General features: G+C 42.2%; 1 protein-coding gene across 10 annotated transcripts in view; it reads left to right on the plus strand.

The window, feature by feature from the left end:
• Positions 1 to 13,061, plus strand: part of TRIO (trio Rho guanine nucleotide exchange factor) — a 371,831-nt gene that overhangs the window by 240,534 nt on the left and 118,236 nt on the right. For all 10 annotated transcript variants that reach the window (XM_053242690.1, XM_053242687.1, XM_053242689.1 and 7 more), the window contains 3 exons: positions 838 to 930; positions 3,846 to 3,957; positions 8,910 to 9,100. In XM_053242690.1, the coding sequence (XP_053098665.1) occupies positions 838 to 930; positions 3,846 to 3,957; positions 8,910 to 9,100 (396 nt within the window). The remainder of the gene's footprint in view (positions 1 to 837; positions 931 to 3,845; positions 3,958 to 8,909; positions 9,101 to 13,061) is intronic.

A 13,061-nucleotide genomic window follows, 5' to 3' on the forward strand; every position in this document is an offset into this window, starting at 1 on the left:
TCCATTATAATTTGTTTCAACATCAGTGCACTTGATGCTTGGGAGTAACTTAAACTGAACAAAAGAGAAAAAAGATCCTTGCCCTAAGTAGTTCACATTCTAAACTTAGACCCTGGAGGAGGCGACCAGCAGAAGAAGGGAAGGTAATGGGGTAGCGGGGGGGGGGGGAGCTCAAATCTAAGACAAGGCCCTTATCATTACTGCAGCTTGACTTAACATTGGTGGGATATGCTGGTGAAAAGTAAGCTACATCATCCATCATAACACTGCCCACCTTGCATATTGACATTATGCTAGTGGCCAGTTTTCCCTCTTAATTTTTCTCATCTGTGTGCAGAATGAGTTTTGTTCTGGGTGGCAGTATCAAGACAGCGTGTGTGCATGTATCTCCAGAGTAGGGCTTTCCTGATTCAACCTGAGTGGGATCTAAAATTAGCTGAGCAGACATTTTAAAAACTTGTGAGCGCACATACATACACACGCCTTAGAGGCAACACTGCCAGTAGACGAAACGTTTTGCCTTAGTTTGAAAGTTTCATGTTTTCAAAAGTTGCTCCAGTATTTTCACATCTTGTGGGTGTGATATGTTTAGGCAATAATGGGCTTTAGAAGAAGTAGCATGGTTATGAGCTATAGTGTGATTGTAAGCCAATAACAAGGGCTGCAGTCCTCCCTGGGAATAGGTCCCATTGGGAGGACTTTCGTATACAGATCTTTAGTGAAGTATTTAAGCCTCCTCCCAATCTTGAGATGAAAAATATAGCTATAAACTGTCTTGCTTGGTAAACCAATTTTTCCATATATATCACACTCAAAAGATTTTTCTTTCTATTGCAGGAGATACAACAGCGGCATGGGCTGGCCAATTCAATCTCTTCTTACCTTATCAAACCTGTTCAGCGAATAACAAAATATCAGCTTCTTCTAAAGGTAAGTGTCGTCACTTTTATTCTGGCCCATTTATGCAATTGGATACCTTTTACACTTGCACCAAGGGCGGCTACTTCAGAGATTTTTTGTACACATATCCAGGTATAAAATACACATATCTAGAATGTAGACGTGTAATAGCCAGGAAAGGGTCTAGGTCCCACATTTCAAGGAAAAGTGTATAGATGTTTACCCTTTATAACTAACAGAGTTTTTGTTTTTGGCTACAATATTACTCAGGAACCACTTCAGAACTATTATGCTTGAAAAGCAGTATAAATATGTGGTAAATGAATAGGTCAGCTACTACTGTTATCAAACTATCAAAAGTTGATCTTCAAATTTTTAAGCAGCAGAAAATGCTTACATGGAATATGAAGGGAGCCATTTAAAGTGCCTCATAGTTCCAAGATAAAGCATTCCATTGATGCTAAGTCACTGTAGGACCACTTCAATATTTTCTTCCCCCCCCTCCCCCAAAGCACCCCTGTAACAACTCTATCTTTTATTCAGGAAACATGATAGATAGCTGCATATGCACACTAGTGTTTCTATGTAAGGATCATACACTGTGTACATAAATTTGGGAGGTCTGGCTCAGATAGTAAATTGCTCATTTGCCGCACTTTCTGATTTTTGTGGTGGGATTTGCCAATGGATGCTCAGCAATCATGATGGTCATTTAAAGTGTGTATCCTAGTGGTATATTCATTGTGACCAGAGTTTATATTATGGGTTAAATGCCACTTCAAGAAATGCCTTTAAATGTACAGAACTTTTGAAAAGCACAATTTTCAGGAGGCAGCAGGTTAATAGTCTAAATGAATAAGAAGTTTTAAATCCTGTAGTTCTGAGATTTGCATTTTAGCCAAAGTCAGTATTGCCTGTACCGATCAGTATGATCATTCCCATGGTTAAGGTCTGTGTAAATACTTCCAGCCACATGGCTTTCTAAATTATGTGTTTGACATGCAAGCATCACACCTGCCAGAGACCAAGCTCATCATGCTGTTAGAGGAACAGTGTGGGTAGAAGCCTCTAAGTTGGTCCTAATTAACATGGAAGAAAACATGGAGGAGACAGCAACCATATTAGTCATATGCATGTAAAGAAGATCTGATTTGGTAGCATTTCCTCCAGTTTGGGGAAGTGATCAGAAGCAAAAGCAAAGGAGGAAATGTTATAGGAGTTCAGTCCAGGTGCCTTGGGCCTGTGGAATCAAAAGGAAATGTGCATTTGTTTGGCTCATCTTGGCACTACTAGAAATAGATGCCCCTACTGAAGTCTGGCATATGTTAGGTCAGCCAACGGAAGAGGAATGCTCTTGAGTGAGGGTGGTCTGTTCTTGTTTGTATGCATTGTATGTATGTGCATCACATTATCATGCATTAACTCTTGTGGTTAGCTTACTGTCAATCCCTGCTGCCCCTCTATCTGTTTTAATTAAATTAAAAATGCTGCCTATCTTCCCTTGCACTCAGTTTTCTTCCACATTACAGTCAGCAGCAACGTGACACATCTTGATTATATGCTTCAGAGAACAAGGTTTTTGCACACCTGCTCAACAGAGTGTCAAGGGACCAAAAAGCCTATTAAAAGCAATTAAAAGAGGCTTGGCAGATGAAAGAAGGCATGTATGAATAACTAGGGGGGAGACTTGAGAACCTACTCATGAATGAGGTTGTCTGCCAAATGAAATTTGTGAGGTCCAGGTAGCTTCTCTGAATTGTATAAGAATAACTTAATCCATCTCCTTTGGATCCTTTTTCAATCTTCCAGTGAAAAATAAATAAATATAGAGCCTATTTGGCAATTAGTGCATTTTTAATTAGGACACCTAGAAAACCCTTTAAACAATTGCTGACATTGTTTAATCAAAAAGGCTGAAGCACGTTGTTGCAGAAATGTGTTCACTGGTTGTTCATATGATGAAACAATGGGGCTGGTTTATAATTAGTGATGATGCAGAAGAGGTATTGTTCTTAGATTTCAGTAAGAAGCATAAACTATTTAATCAGTAGGTAGAGAATAAAGAATAGATCTTGTAGTATTATTGAAAATGTACTTTAAAATTGGCTGGGAATTACAATCCTGTCTGACATGGGTGAAATAGGCGAGTACAGGGTTTCTTAACCTTGGGCCCCCAGATGTTGTTGGACTGTAACTCCCATCATCCCCAGACATGGCCTTTGTGGCTGAGGATGATGTGAGTTGTAGTCCAACAACATCTGGGGGTCCAAGGTTAAGAAACCCTGGGCTAGTATCTTCCTCCAAAGTCACTAACAGTAAACATGTTCCCTTCTTAAAGGGCTGAAATGTGAAATGGAGAGTTGGCAGTATTGTTTGTGGGTGACAGTCCTTCCACTGTCCACCAGTGACACTGGTCAGCCATTGTAAATTCAATAAAGAAATGAGGAGCTATCAAATATTAACTTAAAAATCTCGGTCTCTTCTGAAGCTCTTAGAATCTGTGGAAAGGGCAGTTGATTCTTAGTAGAAGATATGGCTTGCGTTCATAAGGTCCCCAGGCTTGAATCATGGAATCTTCAGTTAAAGGATCTTAGATGGCAGGTGCTGGAAAAAACCAATTCACCTATTTGCAAATATTTGGAAATCTGTCCATTTGTTAAAACCACCTCAAATTTAAAGGCTACCTTATCGTACGTTTAAAGTGTATTATAAAAGTGTGGTAGTTAATAATAAAACACTATTAGTACTAAACACTGTTAGTATTAAACACTAAGAGTACTGGAGCACTGCTATTTGGTTTGACTTGGTAGAAATTAACTTATATGTAGCTGTTGAAGGATGCCTGTACTGCATTGTGCCAGGGATTTTTCTGACAAATTGTCTGACCTTTGGTATATGCCTGTGTGAAAAGAGAAAAAAATCTAATGATTCTGGTGCACTTGCAGGAGTTGCTCACCTGCTGTGAAGAAGGTAAAGGTGAAATTAAAGATGGGTTAGAGGTGATGCTTAGTGTGCCAAAGCGAGCCAATGATGCCATGCATCTCAGCATGCTGGAAGGTAAGATTCCATCATCTTTCTTTCATGTAATCTGATTTCTAAGAAATTGCCTAAAGCTGTGTGTTAAACCAGGCTTATAATCTGCCATTTACTTTATCACCTTTGGCAAGTAAGAATATCTTCCAGGTGACAAGACATGGAAGCTTTTTATACTAGACAATAGTTGACTCTCTAAATACAGACTTAGCCATTTGCAATAAGACATTTGTTCATAATCATGGTGTGACTCCAGCCTGTAGAATCCAGGTTGCTTGTAGTATTTGGACATGTGGAAAGCTGAGCTTTATGATGATGCTCATTTCTGGGGGGAAATAGAGGGGCATACAGCAGGGCATTACAGATCAGCCACTGTCCAGCAAACAATCATCCATATCCTGCTGTACAGTTGCTGCCAATTTTTTTTCCCTAAAGTGAATTTTAAGTTGAATTTGGAGGGTCCTGCCCAAACAAAGTAGAAATTCTATAGGAATGTCAATGATTATTTAAACAGAAAAATGTGTGTTGTAGTAGAATGCCTCTCTTTAGCTGTTTGTTAATGTCTTACTCATAGTGTCAATAAATAGAAAAAGTTCTGACTTTGATAATCTATCCCATTAGACTCTCCCTGAAAGATTCTATCTTAGGTCTTCATTTTGGTCCTCCCATAACTTGGCAGCCTGTTAAAAGGCCATCAAATGTTTGACACTTAAAACAAAGCATTTAATTTAAAACTTTATAACCTGTAGTGGAAAACTCACTTTAATAATTACAGTTGGTGCCCATCATTCATATCAATTTGCCTACCATTTATATCCGTTATGGCAGCCTGCACATTTACTAATAGCTGGTTTTTAACATTTTTTTTAAATTAATGAAAGGATACCATTACCATAACATGCCCTACTGCTTTTTCTACTTGCTTTCATGGTCCCTCAGTTCCATTATTTAGCACCCTTTCCTGTCATAGCCTCCAAACTCTTATTCATGTTACTCACATGAAAAAGTGTTTGTGGGACCGTTACTAAAGATTCATGTAAACAGAAGTATTGGACAGAGCATGGAATCTAGAATTAGCAGTTGTCATCTTGTCAGGAAGTGTGTGGGCAGGCTCGATGGAATATTCCAATATTTCTTTTAAACAGGTCAGCCTTTTAAACAAACCCGGTTGAGCATTTGCATGGCTGACATGTTGACATCGCAAGTGAAAGCATTTCCTTTTAGGAGCTGATCTATGAACCTTCTAATCCATCTGTTGATACTTGTGCTCCTTTGATGGATTGTGTAATATAATTTATTAAGAGAACAATTTATTATTGCCATACACATGGATTTTCAGTTTTGAGAGGAAGGGGTGGGCATGATATAAATATTGGTTTGCCAATGGAGTCTTAATATTTACTTGATGGCCTTTTAGGCAAGTACAAAAAGTTTGATCCAGTTTATCCTATTGCTTACAGGTTTACTCTAAACCAAATACCTTTTCAGGTGGGGTAAAATAGCTTCTATTGAATGTTAGGGATGGGACTTAACCAGATGGTTGTTTCTTCCCCATAACTATTGTAACTTCTTTTTAGCAATGACTGATATGTAAATCCAAAGCAAGGCACAATGTGTTCCAAATGGCTGGTTAAGAGACACTTGCCTTTGGAAAACTTCTGAATGAAGCTGTGCTTTTTGCTCTAAAGCAGGCTTCCCCAACCTGTGGCCCTCCAGATGTTGCTGAACTACAATTCTCATCATCCCACCCACAATAGGTTGTAGCTGGGGGTGATGGGAATTGTAGTTCAGCAACATCTGAAGGGCCGCAGTTTGGGGAAGCCTGCTCGAAAGAATCTTGGCCCTTGTACAATTTTTAATCTGTGTCTCTAGCAATCTGGAATGAAACAAAATTTGGATTTCCTCTTAAAACTGATTCGGGGTCTCTTCAGAAGTTCTGGTCTCTTGTAAATGAAGCAAAGGAGCCATAGCTGAGCTGTGTTATAGAGCCATTCTTAGTACAGAATTAAAGCTGACATTTTGTTAGGATGACCTGAATCTTCCTTGAGGTCTATTGCTATATGCTGAAAGAACCAGAAACTTATGGCTGATGTTTTACTGGGAGTTGAGCTTCTCTATACACTATAGTTTCTAAGACTCCGGAACAGAGGTTGTTCACACAACCAGCCCCACAGGGGTAGGACAGGGCTACCATAGGTGGGGCTGGTTGTGTGCAGTGCCAGGATTGCCCTGAGTTTCTACCCAGGCTAAACATGAGGTAGGAGGACGTGCTCATGTGTTCTCCATCACGCCTGGGTCATGTGGGTGCTCGGACTGGTTTCTATAGAACTGAGGGGAACGAGCGGCCTGGCAGCAGGAACTTCCCCAGTTCACTGTGCTGCTCACATGGTGCATTGTAGGATTCCTGGCCACCCTCTGCTCCCACTAGTTGCTCCTTGCAGAAGGTTTCCTGGCCACCCTCTACTCCCACTCACTGCACTGCTCATCTGGGCATGCAGGCAGTGGAACCCTGTTTGGGCTCCGATCGTGTGGGGAGAAGGCAGGTAGGGTCCCAGTGGTCAGGTGAACAACTTTAGTTTTTCTTGAAAAACTGGCTTGTCCAGTTTTGGGAGCCTTTTCAGCTAGGACCAAAATTATGACTGCGTACTCTAAGAATCCTGAAGACAAACATGCATACACAAATTCTAGCAGATTGGGCCGAGAGGTTAAACAAAATCCAGGAATGCAGGAAGAGCTCTGCTGAGTCACAAGCGTCTACCTAGCCCTGTACCTTGTTCCTAGCTGTGGCCAACCTGTGGTCTCCAGGAAGCATCAAGCCAACAGCCCTCATCTACCATATGCTGCCCCACAACTGTATTTGGAGACATATTTACCTCTGAAGAGAGAGATGCCATGTGTTATAGCTAAAAACTTGCTGAAAGGACTGGTTGGTAGGGATGTGCACAAACTAGTCCGGAGGCCATGATAGAGGCCTCCGAACCAGTTTGAACATGGTCTGGTCCGGCACCGGCAGGGGGTGGTTCTTTAAGGGAGGGGGTGTTGCACTTACCCCTCCCACCACTTTCCCCCACCGGCGCTCCGTTTTTTGGAAATGATTTTGGGGTGGCAGCGTTCCTCCTTGCTGCCCCACCCCCGTTGTTTGCCGGAAATACCGGAAGTAGCAATCGCGCGTGTGCCCACCTGACGTGCACATCGCATGTTGCGTGCGTGGCGGCAAGCACATGCGCAATTGCTATTTCCAGAAAACAATGGGGGCAGGGGCGGCAGGGAGGAACGCTGCTGCCCCAAAATCATTTCCAAAAAACAGAGCGCCAGCAGGGGGAAAGCAGCAGGAGGGTTAAGTGCACCCCTCCACCGCGCCCTTAAAGGGAGGCCGGCGCCGGACCGCACCTCCGTGGTTCCATGCACATCCCTAATGTTTGGCAGTTCTTGGAGAGCTGTCGTCCACAAATTTGTCTTAAATCCGCCCCCTCACACACACACACCCCATTACTATATATTTGGTGGCCATCACCACATCTTGTGGTAGTGAATTGCAGAAGCTTATGTGTTGTATAAAGAAGTGTGCATTTTTGTCTGTGAGGCTTGAAACATTTTCTAGGTATTTCCAAGCAAAATGTTTAAGTATGGGGACTAGATGAATTTCCCCAACTTGAGCATCCATCACAGACTGAGCTCCAGCTCCTGATTAGTCAATAGCAGGACTGGCCTGATTGTGCTTGCTTGAGGCAGCAACACTTTTCAAGACAGCACTGAAGTGGCATATGTTGGAAGAGGTGCATCCTAGCATCCCTTGGGACATTTCAAAGGCAAAGGGCACAGAACTCTTGGATCGCACTGCAGCTGTTTGTGGCAGCAAAAAGCTTTAGGCTGTCTCTGATCAGTTACTCTGGGATTTGAACTCTTAAAAAAAAGACTTTTCCTTTAGGCTGCATTAAATATCCTGTTACTTCCTATTTAAACTATATTTGGTGAAAAAGAAACCTAGATAGTTTGCTTTCCAGTTCTTATCCCAAGGTTTTATACAGTTCTTTTGATGAAACTAACTGATAGGCTACTGAAGCAAATGGAGCACAAGTCAAGACATCTTTTAAATCTGAGTATCAATCAATCTCTGTTACAGTCTTTGACCAGCATAAGGTAAAACATGACAATAATAGTGTTAAGAGCAGTCAAAACCTATGAAGATAGTAACTGTGAAATTAATGCTAAAAGTTAAATCTGGATATTTTCTTGCAATAATGATGGATCTTGAACTTGTTTACTTTAAAGCCAGTTTGATTAAATACACAGAGAATATTTTGTATTTCTAGGTTGAAGAAAAATCATGTTTTTGTCCATGAAATTGACAATTTTAAGTTTTTAAGAAAACGTACCCTTTCATAATCCTCAAAGCACTGAAGTTCTGCAATATGTATGTTTTTATTTAAATTTTATTAGTAATAAATAAACTAGATATGTTTTAATAGGTAAATAAATGATAGCTTTGTTAAGTACTGTAGAGCTGTGAATCCATGTGGCAAGACAGTGGTTTTCTAGCTTTTTACCTTCAGGTTTTTGCCATCCATGTCAGCTTACCTGCCAAGAAATCTCTGCATATATTGCAGAGGATTCTGGGACATGTTCTAGGATACACACAGAATTAATATAGGGCACAGACCAGGCCTGTTGGGTTTCCCTGCTGCCCTGCATGATCTGAATGTGAGAGCTAGAACATACCCACCACCAACTCTTCCAAGTCTGTATTGTAAGTGAAGGTTGATCTTGTAGATAAACTACTTTGGAGGCAGTCCATCATTACCGATCTTCTTACTGAAGGAACTCCTGGAAACATTCTGAAGAACCCCATTGTTTCCTGGAGCAAAGTACTCAGAGACTGTGCCAAGTTTCATTACTTAATCCTCCTTGAAGTCCTCCCCTGCCTCCCCCCCCCCACTTGTCTTTAACTTTTTAAAATTGTTCAATTTGCCTTTTAGGTTTTGATGAGAACATTGAATCTCAGGGAGAGCTCATCCTTCAGGAATCATTCCAAGTATGGGACCCCAAAACACTTATCCGCAAGGGTCGTGAGAGGCATCTCTTCCTCTTTGAGATGTCGCTGATTTTTAGTAAAGAAGTGAAAGACTCCAGTGGGAGAAGCAAGTACATCTACAAGAGCAAATTGTTTGTAAGTTTGAGAAATTGCAGTTAAAATGAGTAAGACACAGCCAACTCTAATTGTTAATGACAAGCAGATGTGCTCAGATGTTGTAACCATCCACACAGGGAACTTTAAAACCTAGTGAACTGCTACATCTCCCGCATTTTCTTGGGGTTAAAGTGAAGAGGGCCATTTTAAAGTTAACTGTTTACCCTGATGGTGTCAATCAATTGGCTTTTATCAATGTAGAATAGCAGTTGCCCTTGGTGAGTAAATGGTGACTTTTGCAAAGCTAAGGCAGCAGATGGTTAAAGGAGCTCGATTTCACTTTCCAGGGCTTCCTTCCTTGCACATCATTGACAAAGGCTGGCTGGCGCAGCTGATGCCCAAGCACCCAGTCATGGCTGCTTAAAGCTGGCCTACTGGTCTGAACATTCTGTGCTCCAGTTCCTACATGTGTCTGAGGTAGGGGTACACTTCCTTGGAAATTGCAGTAAGCCAGAACAGAGTTACTTTGCAGTCCTAGTATTAACTATCTGGGATCAGCTCCTGTGTCTTGGGTAGGAGGTGCAAGAAGGGACTTGGGCAAGCAAGCTAGGGGGTATAAGTTGCTCTGAGGTTCCTCTAGTGAGCTGGTTTGAAAATATGGTTCTGATCTTCTGGTTTTTGACAGAATCAGTGGGCAAAGTATGCATTGTATATTATTGTTCTGTCATTGTTTAGCAAGTTTGAGTTCTGGTGAGGATTGCTTTCATTCTGGCAGTGGCTCTATGCTTGTTACAGCTGTGTGACAGGCAGAAGTGCAACTGGTGGGATTTCCTCATGTCATGCAGCTGTTAAAGGCACAGGATCACAGCCAGGGGGAGTAATGGCTGTACTGGGAGTGGGGGATAGTGTTTTTAAAATTGTCAGAGATGGGGAGGATCTTATTTCTGTAAGGAGTGCATTCCACAGTCTCGGGGCAGCAACCAAGAAGGCCTGTCCCCGTGTGGCCACCAGCCAAGCTGGCAGCAACTGGAGACAGACCTCTCTCCAGACAACCTCAGTGGGCGGTGGGGGTCATAATGAAGAAGATGTTCTTTTGAATACCCAGGGCCTAAGCCGTTTAGGGCTTTTAGGTTATAACCAGCACTTTGTATTTTGCCCAGAAACCTATTGGCAGCCAGTGTAGTTCTATCAACAAAGGGATGATGTGGTCTCTCTGAGATGACCCAGAGACCAACCTGGCTGCTGCATTCTGTACCAACTGGAGTTTCCGGACAACATACAAAGGCAGCCCCACATAGAGCACATGGCAGAAGTCAAATCTGGAGGTTACCATCAATATATATACCACTGTTTTGAGGTCATTCATCTCAAGAAACAGGCGCAGCTAGCGTATCAGCCAAAGCTGGCCACAGCCTCAACCTGAGATACTAGGGATTGGTGTGGCTCCAGAAGCACTCCTAGACTACATACTTGTTCCTTTTGGGGAAGTGTGACCCCATCTAGAACAGGCAGATAAATTGTCTCTGGAGTTCTGACCCCACACAATAAGTACCTCCATCTTATCTGGATTCAGTTTATTGTCCCTCATCCAGCCCATTATGGCTTCCAGGCAGATAGGGAAGTTATGCCATCTCCTGATGATGTTGACATGGAGAAGTAGACCTGGCTGTCATCAGCATACTGATAACATCCTGCGCCAAATCCCCTGATGATCTCTCCCAGTGATTTCATGTAGATGTTAAAGAGCATTGGAGACAGTATGGAGCCCTGAGGGATGCCACACATAAACTAAGATTTTGAAGTGCAACAGTCTCCAATTGACACCATCTGGAATCTGTCTGAGAGGTAGGAGCAGAACCACTGTAAGATGGTGTCTTTCACCCCTAACACTCTCAGATGTTCCAGAAGGATACTATGTTCGATAGTATCGAAAGCTGCTGAGAAATCCAAAGGGGCCAACAGAGTCACACTTCCTCTGTCAATTCCCAGTTGGAGATCATCGATCAAGTCAACCAAGGCAGTCTCCACCCCATAGCCTGCCCAAAAGCCAGTTGGAAATGTTTCTAGATAATTGGTTTCCTCCAAGACCGTCTGGAGCTGAGAGGCCACCACCTTCTCAATTACCTTGCCCAGCCATGAGAGGTTGGAGACAGGCCTATAGTTGCTCAGCTCTGAGCGATCTAATGCAGGCTTCTTTAAAATAGGTCTAATAATTGTCTCCTTAAGACAAGGAGGCATCCTGCCCTCCCTCAGAGAAGCATTTATGATTTCTACCAGGCCGCCTACAACAGCCTCCCTGCTAGATAGAACAAGCCATGTCAGACAAGGGTCAAGAGAACAAGTGATAGGCCTCATTGCTCCAAGCAGCTTGTCCACAGCCTCAGGAGTCACAAACTGAAATCGATCCAGCGAAACCATATAAGAGGAGTGGACACCTCCAATTCAGACACCACAATAATTGTGGAGTCTCCATCTAAGTCGGGCCAAATACAAGGGATTTTGTCTGCAAAGAACTCATTAAAAACATCACAGCGGGCAACTGATGGTTCCAAATTTTGATTCAAAGCAGGGGGCACGCACTAGCCTCCTCACAACCCTGAACAACTCGGCTGGACGTGAGCTCATAAATGCAATACAGGCAGAAAAGAACCACTTCTTTGCTGCACATATTGCCTGAGCATAGATCTTTAAATGTGCTCTATGCCATAATCTGTCGGATTCGAGTTGAGACTTTCTCCACTTGCGCTCCAGTCACCTACCTTGCCGCTTCTGCCCCTGTACAGGTGAAACTCGGAAAATTAGAATATCGTGCAAAAGTCCATTAATTTCAGTAATGCAAATTAAAAGGTGAAACTGATATATGAGACAGACGTATTACATGCAAAGCGAGATAAGTCAAGCTTTAATTTGTTATAATTGTGATGATCATGGCGTACAGCTCATGAAAACCCCAAATCCATAATCCCAGAAAATTAGAATATTACATGGAACCAAGAAGACAACGATTGAAGAATAGAACAATATCGGACCTCTGAAAAGTATAAGCATGCATATGTATTCAGTAATTGGTTTGGGCCCCTTTTGCAGCAATTACTGCCTCAATGCGGCGTGGCATGGATGCTATCAGCCTGTGGCACTGATGAGGTATTATGGAAGACCAGGATGCTTCATTAGCGGCCTTCAGCAATTCTGCATTGTTTGGTCTCATGTCTCTAATCCTTCTCTCGGCAATGCCCCATAGATTCTCTATGGGGTCAGGTCAGGCGAGTTTGCTGGCCAATCAAGCACAGTACACTGTATACTTTTCAGAGGTCCGATATTGTTCTATTCTTCAATCCTTGTCTTATTGGTTCCATGTAATATTCTAATTTTCTGGGATTGTGGATTTGGGGTTTTCATGAGCTGTACGCCATGATCATCACAATTATAACAAATTAAGGCTTGACTTATCTCGCTTTGCATGTAATGCGTCTGTCTCATATATCAGTTTCACCTTTTAATTTGCATTACTGAAATTAATGGACTTTTGCACGATATTCTAATTTTCCGAGTTTCACCTGTAGATCTTCTGTATACCAAGGGGCCAATTTCAAAGAGGGTTGGAGATGACGCTTAGGAGCAGTCTTGTCTACTGTCCGGGTGAGCTTGTTGTTCCAGTTCTCCACAGGGGCATCAACAAGATCACCAGCAGAGCCAACAGTAAATCACTCCAAGGCTTTTGGGAATCCTATTGGTTCCAATAACCCCTTTGGGCAGAACATTCTAATAGGCCCCTCACCCCTGTGGAGGTGGGAAGTGGCTGTATGTCTAAACTAGATGTTACATATGTTTAATATGTAAATAAATGATAGCTTTGTTGTGATGAAAGTGTTGGAAGCTTTTCAGGTTTCTGAACACAAATAAACATTTTCCTTGCTCCTTAATGCTTTGTAGATATCATACATTTTGCAGATCTAAGGCAGGAGACTGTTAATAGAGCTGGATTACTATTGGGGAATCT

The sequence above is a fragment of the Hemicordylus capensis genome, chromosome 4, assembly GCF_027244095.1.
Source record: "Hemicordylus capensis ecotype Gifberg chromosome 4, rHemCap1.1.pri, whole genome shotgun sequence".
Classification (NCBI taxonomy): Eukaryota; Metazoa; Chordata; class Lepidosauria; order Squamata; family Cordylidae; genus Hemicordylus; species Hemicordylus capensis.